Genomic DNA, 13,136 nt, shown 5'->3' on the forward strand with positions numbered 1-13,136 from the left:
CCAAAATTGAGTTTTTCCCCATCTTCTTCAAAGATTTTCGCAGGATGGCCAGAAATTGGGAAGCTTGGAGCCGGGACCCGTCCTTATTCCTAAAAACAAAATCTGAGGTTGCACCACCAACTAACAAAAAATCTAACCACGCTTGCTTAGGGCACAAAGGACCATTTATGGTTTGTAAAATCACCCTCGATCCTTTACCTGTTTGATCCGTTTTTGTCCGTTCCAAGAAAATACATATAGATGAGTTAAAGAGAGAAACATTCCGAACTTTGAGGTCCTCATTGTGAGCTGTGCCCAGCAATTCTGAAATCCTAAATGCCCCAAAAAAGAGCCAAATCATACACAATTTAAATAAACAACATTCAAATTGGGAAAAACAAACCTCACATAAAATGCATGTAACATTATATAGTAATTTTAAAGATATGGGCTCTCCTTTGTACTGACCCCTCTTTTTCGTTTTCGCCCAGCCCTGCAGTATTCTCCTGCCCATCTCTCCGGCTGAGGGCTCATAGCCCCAGAAAAACTTGCCATAAAATGACACCCCAGCTAGTTTTCTGGCTATTGTTGTGGAAGAGATACTCCTCTGTATATTGCCCATAATTAAATTGATTATGTTGTCTCTACGCTGACGTAAACCTTCCCCAGTAGGAACTCTATACTTAGCACCAAGCTCTTCTGTAGGCCAATTTGGTGCTGTTTGCTAACGAGCTCTCGATGAGACGGTGAGCAGTCAAATCGCCAAATCCCAAACTTCTTCGGGAACTTGAGTGTTCTGAAAATCTGCTCCGGGCGCCAAACTACGGAATCTCTCCCACTGAAAACGAGATAGGGCATCTGCAATGTTATTTGCCACTCCCGCAATATGTTTAGCTTTGAAAATGATGTTAAATTGCAAGCATCCTAGCCTAAAGATTTGTAACAGCGTTAGCAACTGCTTATCTCTAACTTTTTGCCCGTTTACTAGGTCCACTACAGTTTTATTATACACGTTAAACACCACTGTTCTGTTAGCCAACTTTGAACCCCAAATAGCCAATGCAACTATAAGAGGAAAAAATTCCAGAAAAGCTGTGCTTCTCTTTTCAGTGATCCACGTGTGTGGCCAATGCTCTGCACACCACTTTCCCTCCCAAAATAAACCAAAACCATTAGCACCGGAAGCATCAGAAAATAACTGTATTTGCCAGACAAAATCCTCGTCTAACGACCAGATCGTGACCCCCGTTAAAATCTTTCAAAAAGCGTAACCATACCTCGAAATCAGCCCTCATGTTGGCAGTTACTCTGATCCTATGGTGCGGAAACTGAATGCCTGACATGGAAAAACCCAGACGTCTGCAAAATGCTCTGCCTGCACGTATAACCCTGCAAGCGAAATTTAAATGACCATGCAAACATTGCACTCCAACCAATGTCAATTTGTCCGCTTTTTTAGCATATCCCAATAGCCTGGTTATTTCGAGTACTTTTTTCCCCGGAAGTCTGGCTTCCATCTTATGTGTATCGATTTCAATGCCGAGGTATGATAAGCAGCACAACCCATTGGGAGAGCCTTATCCACAAAAAAATGTTCTTCAAAGTAAATGCCCAGCAGTGAAAAATCAGAGGGGTGAACTGGTAATAACTGGAAGGCCGACTTAATGTCACATTTCGCTAGCTCAGAATCGTCCCCTGTAAGTCTTATCATCTCCAAGGCCATATCTACAGAAGCAAACTTCACCATGGAGTCCACCTTAGCTATAAAATCGTTAATGGATGTACCATGAGGCCATGAGAGATGTTGTATCATCCTAAATTCCCCTTCAGCTTTCTTAGGGACTACGCCTAGTGGTGACACAATGAGATTGTCTAAACGGCCATGTGTCAAAGGGGCCTGCCATCCTACCTTCCTTTACCTCTGTCAACAACTTCTTCCTGACAATGTGCGGAAATCATCTGCAGACCTTAAGTTTTTTGCAAACCTGCGAAATCTAGGTCCTTGATATCCCAGTTTGAACCCTTCTCTGAAACCCCATTCAAGCAGTGATGCTTCATGTGTGTCAGGATAGTATTTTAAAAACTTGCATAAATTGTCTATGTTAATTGGCGTTGAAGCCCTTGTTACCAGATTGAAAAACGCCACCCCTTCCTCTGACTGGCAAACCACCCCCCCCCCCCCCAATGTGATTGTTTCCCAATGCTTCCCTCCGCACCTGAAGCACTTGTGGTTATATTTACAGGGTTTTTTTTGCACAGAATCCCTTATTGAAATTCCAGCAGGCGCCAGAGATGAAGGTTTGCAGTCTGCTCCAATTACCCACCCCCCCCAGGGTGGGCCTGTTCTGAAAGGGCCGACTGGGAACTGCTAAGCCACTCGCGGTATGCATGGATGGAGGAGACCTTTGAGGGTACATCCATTGCACCCAGAGTTCATTATCCACTTCACCCCATGGTTTATCGGGGATGAGAACTAATCTGGCCCGAATCTCCTCATCATAGTGCAACCAGGCATACCCGCCAAACTCAGTAGCCGCTTTCCCGATAGTGTCCAAATATTTTAAAAGTGCCAGTGACCTGTCGGGAAACTTTTCGCAGTATACACTCGCGAAAATAAGAAAAGCTGATGTCCAGGCATCTATATTAGTTGGTACCCTTGGTCTCCTTGCCAACTCCCACGCTTCTTCCCTGGAACCTTCCTTTGCCTGAATTTCCCTATGAAGGAGTTTAAAAACGTCCACAAAATCTCCTTTCCATATTTTCTCTTTCGTATTTTTGGACAGATGAGCACCCAATGGCATCGACAAGCCCATATAAGGTTTCAACCCTGATGTCTGTAATGTGTCACTTTCTACTTTTGTACCCTTATCTGGACTTACCACCACATCAGACTTGCCTACTGAACTGCCAGCCTCTGTAAGCGCCTGACTAGCTGCCTCCTTCAATGTGACCTTGGAATATCAGGACTCTGTGCCTACGCTCTTATCAACACAGAAACTTTTGCGATGCGATTGAGTGTGCGCCTCACCTGGTTTTGTGGATGTGCTTTCTTCAGACAAAACTCTTCTCTTCGTTCCCTTAGTATTAGGTTTGGTATTGGTCCCGCTCGGAGCGCCTTCACTGGAGTGGTCCTGTGGAAAATAATTTCTGGAGATATCTTTAGTAAACCCCCCCCTTGTCCCGAAAAGAAATGGGAACATTTTGTACCAGATCATCCTCATCTTCAAGTTCCCCTTCTTCTAAAGATGCATTATCGTCTTCAACTAAAGTGTTCCTTAACACCCCAACCTCACCTACTCTATCACCCCTACTACTGCTACTAGGAAGCTCTCCGTCCCCTATACCCCCGTCGTAAACATTCCAGTTAATAGCTCGCGCAAAACGAGATGCTCTCTTGGCATCCAACGGCGAGGGGAATTTCGATTGAAAATCCCCATCCTCAGTACTTCATACGTTGCAGGACGCAAGAGGCCTGGCTGAGGTGACCCTATTGGCCTTTTTTGTGCTTGGCAGCATCTCGCCCACGGAGGGCTGCAAGCCGCTTGAACTTGCAGCTACATGCGGTCTGCTTTCTTCTAGCTTAGATAATCTAGCTTCATTCACAATTTCCTTCGGCATCCAGACCCACTGCCCCTCTGCCTCTAACGTCATTGCACTGGGCGCCTGGCCACCAACACCAACACCAACTGTCTTGTATGTAGGGTTAAAACAATCCTCGCTAACTGCGGCATCAACCTGCCTTAATGTGAACTGTTCATCATATATATTCTGCTGTGCAAAAGAAATCTGGGTGTCTAGAACACCGGACGTATTTGCTGGCTGTACCATAATATCTTCCCCTGCACTAGAAATAATAGATGACAAACACCTCTCCTTCGATAACTCTGAAGACAAACCTGAATCAATAAACTGCTGTTTGTTAAAAATAAAGATATTCTGTTTTTGTTTCAGAAATGCTTGTTTTTCAATTTCAGAGCCTTGTAATTGCTCTGAAAGGCCACCAGGTGGAGTATTTTCTTTATTTGTAACTCCCCGTGGCACTTGGGGAAAAGCCATGTCCTTGTTTGTATTATTTTCCTGCACCGGGGAAGGAATAGGAGCTGCGCGCGTGCACGGCCTGCCCGTTCCTCTTTTCGTAGGTATGGGAGCTGTCTTCGATGCAGGAGCCTGTGGTAAACTGCCCGCACCGAGTGAAGGCGCTGGGGAGCCCTCACTCGACAAGCAAGCTGCCACCGCCGCTGATACTCCGCCAGCAGCCCTGCGCGACCTACGCTCCAAGCCCACCCAAGCCTACGTTAATACACCAGGTACAATAAGGTCTTCCCTCCTGGACTCGCATAACACACGCAGTGCTTCACGATTGCCACCCCCAGGAGCCCTCATTGAAGGACAGGGCGAGTGAAGGCCCGGCATCCGACCCTGGCTGCGCACGGCCCAAATTCGCAAGTGGTGAGCAGCAGAGGTGGATGGCTGCATGGGTTAGATGCAGAGCGGTCCATGGTGTGTTGGGTGTGGCTGTACAAATGAAAGGTTGGGCACAGTGTAACGGTAGTCTTCGGACACAACAGAGAGGCACCACACAGGAGAATACCAAGTTTATTATCTACACCTCGGGGAAAGCCAGGAGCCAACTGCTGTTTCACGTCAGTCACCCGGGAGGCTGCCATGGAACCTTGGTGACATTAGGGTTCCATGGACAGGAGCCAATTCCAGCGTCCGTGGTTCCTGGGCAAATCCGCAATGACCACGGACAGGCCAGTGCCCCACAACCCATGACTGGATGTCACACACAGCATACCCCCAAAAATGCAAAAATTAACTGGAAAAATAAAAGTCAAAGATTAGATATGATTCAAGGAACAAAAAAAACATTTAAATTCACTGCAACACTCACCATAACGGCGCATACCTTGTGTTGCTCTTGGTAGACAGTTTTTTTTCACTAGTCTTCAGCAAAGGAGAGTAGTGAGTAGCTCAAGGGGTGTCAGTTGCCGTGTTCGGTGTACGACCGGTACTGTGCTCGAACTGCACTACATAGTGCCTGAGATTAAAGACATTCAAAATACATGCAATGTCCACCATTATGAAAGGGAAGGCCACCGGTATGCCGGAGGTGGCCACAAGTAGACCGAGGATGTCCAACAGATGTCTAGTAGCACAATTATCACCCTTGTACTAGGACCACAATTAGGTAAGAGTGTTCAAGGTTTTGCCCGCAGATGTCCCTGTATACCAGCATTGTACTACATGCCAATGGCAGTCACGAATGTCAGGGATTATCCCCAGAGAGGAAGAACAAGCACAAACGTCCACATGCATTTATACACACCAGCAGCGGCCAGTTCAGGTAACAGCAGTGGGGCCGTGTAAGGGAGGATTTCGAGGGATGATGCAGAGAGAATATTAAATAAATAATTAATCTTCCCTCTACATCGTCTCGAAATCCCCCCTTACACCGCCCCACCACTGTTACCTGCACGGACCGCGGCTGACTACACACAGACGCACAGGTGCACACTTAACACCCATCTCCCCACAGCAAGCAAGGCACCTATGCTGATCCCTTATCTCCTCCACTGTGATTGGTTTCCCATTTAAATCTTGCACACATCGGGCCAGATTTACTACTTTATCACGCAGCGCAGTGCAGCAGCCTCAAAGGCTGTACTGCGCTGCGTGAAAAGGAGAGAGTAGGAGAGAGCCATATTTACAGAAATATGGCACTCTACTCCCCTTTCGCTAGTTTTGTGCTGAAACCGGCTGCCGTGCACCACAGAGACACCTTTGCACTATAGTGCAAGGGTATCTCCGTGAGTCTAGCATAGGTTTTGTACAGGAAGGGTACTCTATGCAGTGACTGACTTTAACCCTTTTCGCTCTCTGTATGTGTGCTGTAGAGTGCAGCACCCATGCAAAGTCAGAAAAGGAAGGAGAAATGAAACATTTCTCCTTTTGTGCCTACTTCAAAAGGGCGCTGTTTCCTGACGCTAAACCCTGTCTACTTTAGTTAGTAAATTGGGTTTAGTGTCAGAAACCATGGGTGAATGCAGGAGAACGCCCATGTTCCACCCATAGTACGCCCAGCAACGGCCCGTATAGGGCGTGTTACCGGGGCGGTGATGTGGGGCAGAGGAGGGGCAGGGTGGGGGGTTGCAAAATGCGGCATACGGCCAATTGCAAATAAGTTCAGAAAAAAATAAAACGAATTTCGTTGCGCGCGCAGCATCGCCAAATGCGATGCAGCGTGCGCAACAAAATTTGTTTTCTTTATTTTTTTCGTAACTTACCTGCAATCGGCCGTATGCTGCATTTTGCAACCTGCCCCTCCTCTGCCCCACGTCACCGCCCCGGTAACACGCCCTATACGGGCCGTCGCTGAGTACGCCCCCTTGGCGCTAATTAATACAAAACAGCGCTATGCGCTGCTTTGCGTTACTTGCACATTATTTCCAGCGCTAAGCATGTTTCGAGCTAGAAAGTAAATCAGAAACAAAGATTTTACGCCAAGTTGCATCACTTTTGTGATGCACACATGGGGGCAGATTTACAAGCCCCTTGCGCCACTTTTGCGTCACTTTTAACATGGGAAAAGTGACGCAGAAGTGGCGCAAGGGGCTTGTAAATCTGCCCCATGGTGTCCAATCTTAGTAAAACTCCCCCATCCACTCTTGCTCCAACATTTCCTCACTCAAGGCACTTCCCCTACCACTGTCATTCTATTTTCCTGTCCCAGTGTGAGCGCATGCTCGCACGCACGCACGCGCACATACACACTACGGCTGACCCAAGAGGGGCCTGCAGCACAACTATCTGCTTTGCTTGTGTTGCAGACCCCACCCTGTGCGTCACGGTGGGGGGAGATATATTGTGTGTGTGCGTGAGGCCCTACCGAAGTTTTGCCGGCTTCAATTCCAAGGGTCTGAGGCAGAAATAGATTGAATCCAGCATTTTCCATGAGTGCTCTGGTTGGCCTGACCTCAGCTCCATGTTATGAATCGACATCTGAACGAGAATGACTCATTGTAGATCCCTGTTTTTACGCTACAGAGTAGCTAAGGGAGGGGTGGGTAGTGTCTAACTTCAGATCACCTCGCTTATGGGATATGTGTTTATTTTGTCAAGAATAAATCTAGGCAATGGATGTAACTTTCATTTGATTCAGTTACAGGACTGTTATGCAGATCTTGGGGAGACGAAAGAGGAGCTACACAGGGGCGTATCGCTACAAATCCTCATAACAAATGGCACAGAGACAATTAACCTTGGAGGAGAAATACAATATGTCCCAGAAGGTACAGTTGCACATTTATGGGTGATTGTGAGAAATTTAATAATATACATTTATTTAAAAAGACTGTCCCAAATATTTGGTCGTTGTGCCTTTGAACTTGTTTTGCTTTGGGTGACTTTAGACCAGGTAAAAAGGTTGGCTGAAAACAACTTTCTATTCTTTCTATCAGATGATAAACCACATAGGATGTAACCATTCATATGCTGTGATGTGGTTAAAAATACTAACAATCCACAAAAAGATGTGTCAGTGAATCCAGCCATCCATGACGGGGACTATGATGAACATTTTGTGGCAATGTGGCAGGGGGGTAATGTCTAGTGGCAAGGTATTTGAGAGGGGGAACTTCCTAGCTAGAACTTCACTTAGGGGGTTTCCTTTCTCGCACTCTTGCACTACGGTAGGTCTTTTCTTGGGCTGTGTTAGGGTCTCATAGCTTTCATCTGAGGTCTTGATTGCTTCTAGAAAGTGATCCTAAAAAAGTTGCAGTTTTAGCATAAGCCTAAAATTGGCTAGTGGTTGGGAGAGTTGAGCAATCGGGCAAGTATGGAAAAGTGCTGAATTTTCAGAGATATGTTACAATCTTTTTTAATTCAGTGCTGAAATCAATCAAAGATTATTATATTGAAAACTTAGCTTATAGCACTAAGGGCTTCATTAGAGTTGGCCAATAACACTGAGGTGGTGATACCAGGCTCGGTGTTACCGATACTGGGTGGTATTATCAGCTGATTTACCAGTCTTCACTCATTTAAGCCCCAGAATGGGAAATAACGTGCGGCGTACTGGAATTACTAAGTGTTTACCGCTTATTTTATTTATAATCATTTAGGGGTATATTGTCAAGGACAGCGGTAAAAATTATCGCCGGTTTAGCGGCAGAAAACTGCCGCTAAAACGGCGATAATGGGCTTGATAATATGCCCTTGAGAATTCCCATAGAAGCCCATGTTCTGGTGTGAACATGGGCTTCTATGGGAATTCTCCAGGGCATATTATCAAGCCCATTATCGGCGCTTTAGCTGCAGTTTTCTGCCGCTAAACCGGCGATAATTTTAACGCCGTTCTTGATAATATGCCCCTTGGGGTGGTAGTTCCACAGAGAAAATGTGGAATTTCTACCACACACAGCTCGAAATGAGGGCCTAAATGTTTACATGGTGGAATTGGCCACCCACCTCCATCCCATCCTCTTTGGTTTCTTAGAGCAGGTGGTCATAACCTTTTGACTTCTGTGGACCACCGCTGACTCCCTACTGGAAACTGGGGACTACCCCTAAGCAGTATCTATGATTTGAACCTCAAAACCATACACAAAAATACAAAAGGAAAATACAACAAGTAGATACACAAATAATGAAATCAATTAAAAAACTATCCAAAAATCGAAATGTAATTTTAATGAAAAGATCGGCGGCTTGGAAGGTGTGTTTTTTCTTTTAAAAAGATTCATCATTATGCTAGACTCTAGCACGTCACATTTTAGCTCCCAATTCATGCTCTCATTTTAGCAGTGCCCCCCCAGTGCTGCAGTTGAGGCCACCAGTCATCTAGATTACATTTTGTTTGCTGTGCTTGCACTGCTTCCACAAATCAAGCTAAGGATACCAACTTAATTTTTAGCCTTGCCTTTAATTTCAATTTTTTTTTAATGTATATATAATTTATTAATCTGATAAAATGTAATTTTCTAAACAGTTGTGGATACCCTGAGTCGGTTTGGTGGACCACAGTTTAAAAATCACTGTGCAAAACGGTTCTATTTGGCATGTTTTATCTTGTCTGTATTTTTTTGTGGGGGTGTATATAAGGGTGGTGTGGGTCTTCTGAGGTTTCAGGGGTTAACATGTAAGCCAATGCTATTATTTGGGAAGAAATGTTATGCATTTGAGTATTTTTTATATGTACATTTTCATTGTTAAACCTTTGTCATGCCTATAATTTGCAATGTGTTTTTCTGTATAACCTGGAAAGATAGTTAACAAAACTCTATGTTCTTTTTTTCTGTAAACTTCAGTAACTCATAAGATATTTCTTTTAAAAAAGAGAATAAAGAACAACCCACATAATCATCTGCACTATAAGCATAGGGCCAGATGTATCAATACATTGGAATCCCAAAATTGCAACCAGCATTTTTGTGCCCAATATAAAATTGTGTCTGCTTGTAAAACTTTGAATCAGAGTGGGTCGTAATCTGACCTATCTAATTACAATTCATTGCTTAAAAAGCAATGTAAACTCTCTGAGCATATGTGGCGTAAGGTTTTTGATGAGGCTAGCAAAGCCCAGTATCACAATACTTAAAAAAATTATCATAAGTGTATGAAACAAATGAGACACGAGTTCTACACTAACAAAATTGAAGGGGCTCAGAATTCATCCTGGGAAATCTTTTCCATTGTAAAGTCTCTGTCCTCTATGGATCGTGTCTCGGCTCACAGTCCTCCCTCTGAGGAAAGTTCTAATGTCCTTACCAGAGTTTGTAGGAACAAAATAACATCTCTGTAATGCTCCTTCTCGGAGAGTCATAGAAATGATCCGTGTCGTCAGGCCTGGTTTGAACCTTCACAGGATGATTCTCCTCTGCTGCATATCAAATCAATTGAACCTGATGAGTTACAATCTTTGATGCACTCTGTTAAATCTGGAGCTCCTTTTGATGTGGCCATTCCTGCTATTTTGGAATTGGGAGCTGAGAAGGTTTTCCCTGTGTTGGGAAAGTTGATGAATATTTTTTTGGCTTCTGCTGAGGTCCCCAGCTGTTGGAAGCACGCCTCAGTGTTGCTGCTGATGAAGAAGGCTTCGATGGATCCATTAAAACCTGAGAACTTTAGACCTATCTCATTATTCCATTTCTCCGTGAAGGTCATGGAAACATTTGTCAACCACCAACTCTCAATGTTCATTGAGACCAGGGCCTTACTGCATTGTAAACAGTCGGGCTTCCGCCCTCTGTACATTACGGAGTCTGCTCTGTTGCTGGCCTCTGAATCCATCCACCAGATTCTGGACAGAGGTGACACAGCAGCGCTACTGCTGCTGGATCTGAGCTTGACCTTTGACACTGTGTCCCACAGCCTTCTGTTACAGCGGCTGTGGAGCTATGGTGTCGGTTATAAGGCCCAGTGGTGGCTTGCATCCTTTCTGCAAGGCTGTGCTTTTCAGGTCCTGCACAAACCTTTTCATTCTGAGGTCTTGCCACTGCAGTAGGGGATGCCACAGGGCTCATTTCTGAAATCTACCTTATTCAATCTGTACATGCGCCCCCTGGCGGGTATCATTGAGTGGTATGGTTTTGATATCATATCATACGCCGATGATACTCAGATCATTGTCACCCTGTCTCAAAATGCGGTTACGGCCGCATCCTCTCTGAGGGCATGCCTGTCCGAGGTGGCCCTCTGGATGTACCGCAGTTGCATGAAATTAAATGTAGGCAAGACTGCGATCCTTATCCTGGGGGGTCAGGCTTCCATTTGGACTCCTGACTGGTGGCCACCATCACTTGGCTCTCCGGCGCCGAAGCCCAGGAATCTGGGCATCCTGTTTGACGTGAGATTGACATTCGACAATTAGATCATCGACTTAGTAGACAAATGTTTTGGGATGTTGAAATCCCTTAAAAAGATCATTGAGCTTCTGCCTGAAGCCACAAGGACAACAGTAATCCAGGCTCTGATCATCTCACAGCTAGATTGCTGTAACATCCTGTATTTGGGAGTCTTTCAAGCTCGACTTATGATGCTTCACTGTGTGCAGAATGCTGCAGATCAACTATTGCTGAACCTTCACAGACAGGCTTTGATGGGCTCGGCTCTGCAGAAATTGCACTGGCTTCCAATCAAAAAGCATCTGTCTTTTAAGGCTCTCTGTTATTGTTACAGGGCCTTTAATAAAGCCGGTGCCAGATATCTCCATCAGTTTATCAAACCCTACCTTCCTTCTAGGTGTTTGAGGTCTTCTACGTCCTTGCTGGCAGAAGTTCTCACTTTGAGGAAAGTTTGAATTGGGTACAACTCTATTAGGTTTCTTGCCTCCTAGTTGTGAAACTATCTTCCGCTGCCTCTCTGACAAGCTACAACAGAGCTTTTATTTCGGAAAAAGCTCAAAACATAATTTTTCTAGGTAGCTCCTGCTTCTGTTTGGCCCTCTGTTCATTTCGGCAGCCATATCGCATTCATGCTGGGACACTTCGGTTAAAGTAGCCATGCACTCAATCAGTGGCGTAGCTACACCTTTTGCCGACAGTGGCGGTTCCTGCGTTTGCCACCCCACCTTCCCTTGCTACACCACTGCACTCAATAAATTGCTTTATTATTATTATTATTATTATTATTATTATTATTATAGGTTGCAAACCACAGAACTGGTGGCCTACACGCTTCAGTAAAGCACCATGTCTGTGATTGTTTTTGAATAAGGAAACATTTTTAAAGCATCCCAATTTATAAAAATGAAACGCGGCTGTTTTTAAAATTAACGTTTTTAAAAAAAAGTTGCTCTGAGAGCTGGTACTGGTCCCCTGGACCACTGGTTACTCCCCCAGAAACGTACTTCACTATTCATAAAGGGGAAGGGGTCCAAAGGGGATCCCTTTCCTTTGCAAATAGGTTACCATCCGAACTTGGGGGTCAGTAACTTAAAAAAATTTGTGACTGGAATTGTGAATTCAAACCGTTGATACATGGGTTACCGATTTGCAATTTGGAAGGCACATAGACAACATGCCCCTTCCAAATTGCGATTCAATAACCAATTGGAATCCCATTTTAGAAGTCTGTAAAAATGTACTGTCTCCTAAAATAGAATTTGCACACAGGAAAAAATGATTTAAAGTTGCAAACACTCTTATTTTGCGAATCAGAGTGTTTGTAACCACAAAATGGTTAGCTTACTTGCCCGTACTCATTAATCCCCTTTTTGCTTATCTACCTCGGCTTCCGCAATGCTGGCCTTGCACTTTCTTAACCCAACACTGCACTGTACCCATTGTTCACTTCCTGCTGCTCCTAGATGCAGGTGAGCTGTCCAGTACCCACAGACTGTTTGAACTATATTTAAGGGTCATAGCTATTACAACTAGGGTTTAGTGACCTTTTTGCAGGGTTCGCTCGGGTTTCTCATCCATTACTTATCAAAACCTATTGATGATGTTTAGGTTCAGTACCGGCCAGGAGCCAGGGGCCAGGGTGCTGAGTCAGAGAGCTTCTAGTGGTACTCATAGCCTCAACAAGCAAGGGGAGAACATGGTGGCATACAGTCAGTATTGCTATTGGATCCTGCTATGTATTGACAGTCATGGTAGACTGTGTCAAGATGTACAGTTTTATAGAGCAGGGGTGCTGCATGTGGTGTGAGCAATGTCGATGCACTGTCAGTTATGTTGTGTCATGATGAAATGTGTCGTGTTTGGCAGTGTCACACTTCTAGTGTCAATGTGCCCGATTCACAAAAGTAAATTGAGATGAAAGTTTAACTTTACAACTTTCGGTATTCACAAAGGGCATTTATGAGTAGTAAATGGATTTTTTGTGAATACCGAAAGTCGTAAAGTTAGACTTTTGTCTTATTTTACAGTTGTGAAACAGGCCCATAGTGTGTAGGTTCAGTGCGGTGTGCTAAGTGCTTCAATTTCAATCTGGGCAGTGATGTCACAATGTGCAGTATCAGGATTTTTTGGATTACAGTTGGCAGTGTTTCAGTGGGACATGTGCAGCATCAGGATTTGTACTATGTCAGTATATGCAGTATCAGGGTCTGCACTGTAATTTCGGTAGTGTTTAGGTGGGCAGTGCTAGGGTTAGTATTGTTATTGGGAAGTGTCAGCGGGTACGGTCAGACCCTGCTCTATCTGTGGTTTAGA

The 13,136-nt window shown here is 44.7% G+C and overlaps 1 protein-coding gene across 4 annotated transcripts in view; it reads left to right on the forward strand.

Annotated features, from left to right (window-relative positions):
• The window catches only part of LOC146805453 (granulocyte-macrophage colony-stimulating factor receptor subunit alpha-like), a 331,580-nt gene that overhangs the window by 156,225 nt on the left and 162,219 nt on the right, over positions 1 to 13,136 (forward strand). For 3 of the 4 annotated variants that reach the window (XM_085622681.1, XM_085622683.1, XM_085622684.1), the window contains one exon: positions 7,142 to 7,271. In XM_085622681.1, the coding sequence (XP_085478807.1) occupies positions 7,142 to 7,271 (130 nt within the window). The remainder of the gene's footprint in view (positions 1 to 7,141; positions 7,272 to 13,136) is intronic. The other variant, XM_085622682.1, reaches the window with a different exon arrangement.

The sequence above is a fragment of the Triturus cristatus genome, chromosome 8 (genome assembly GCF_964204655.1).
Source record: "Triturus cristatus chromosome 8, aTriCri1.1, whole genome shotgun sequence".
In the NCBI taxonomy this organism is placed as follows: Eukaryota; Metazoa; Chordata; class Amphibia; order Caudata; family Salamandridae; genus Triturus; species Triturus cristatus.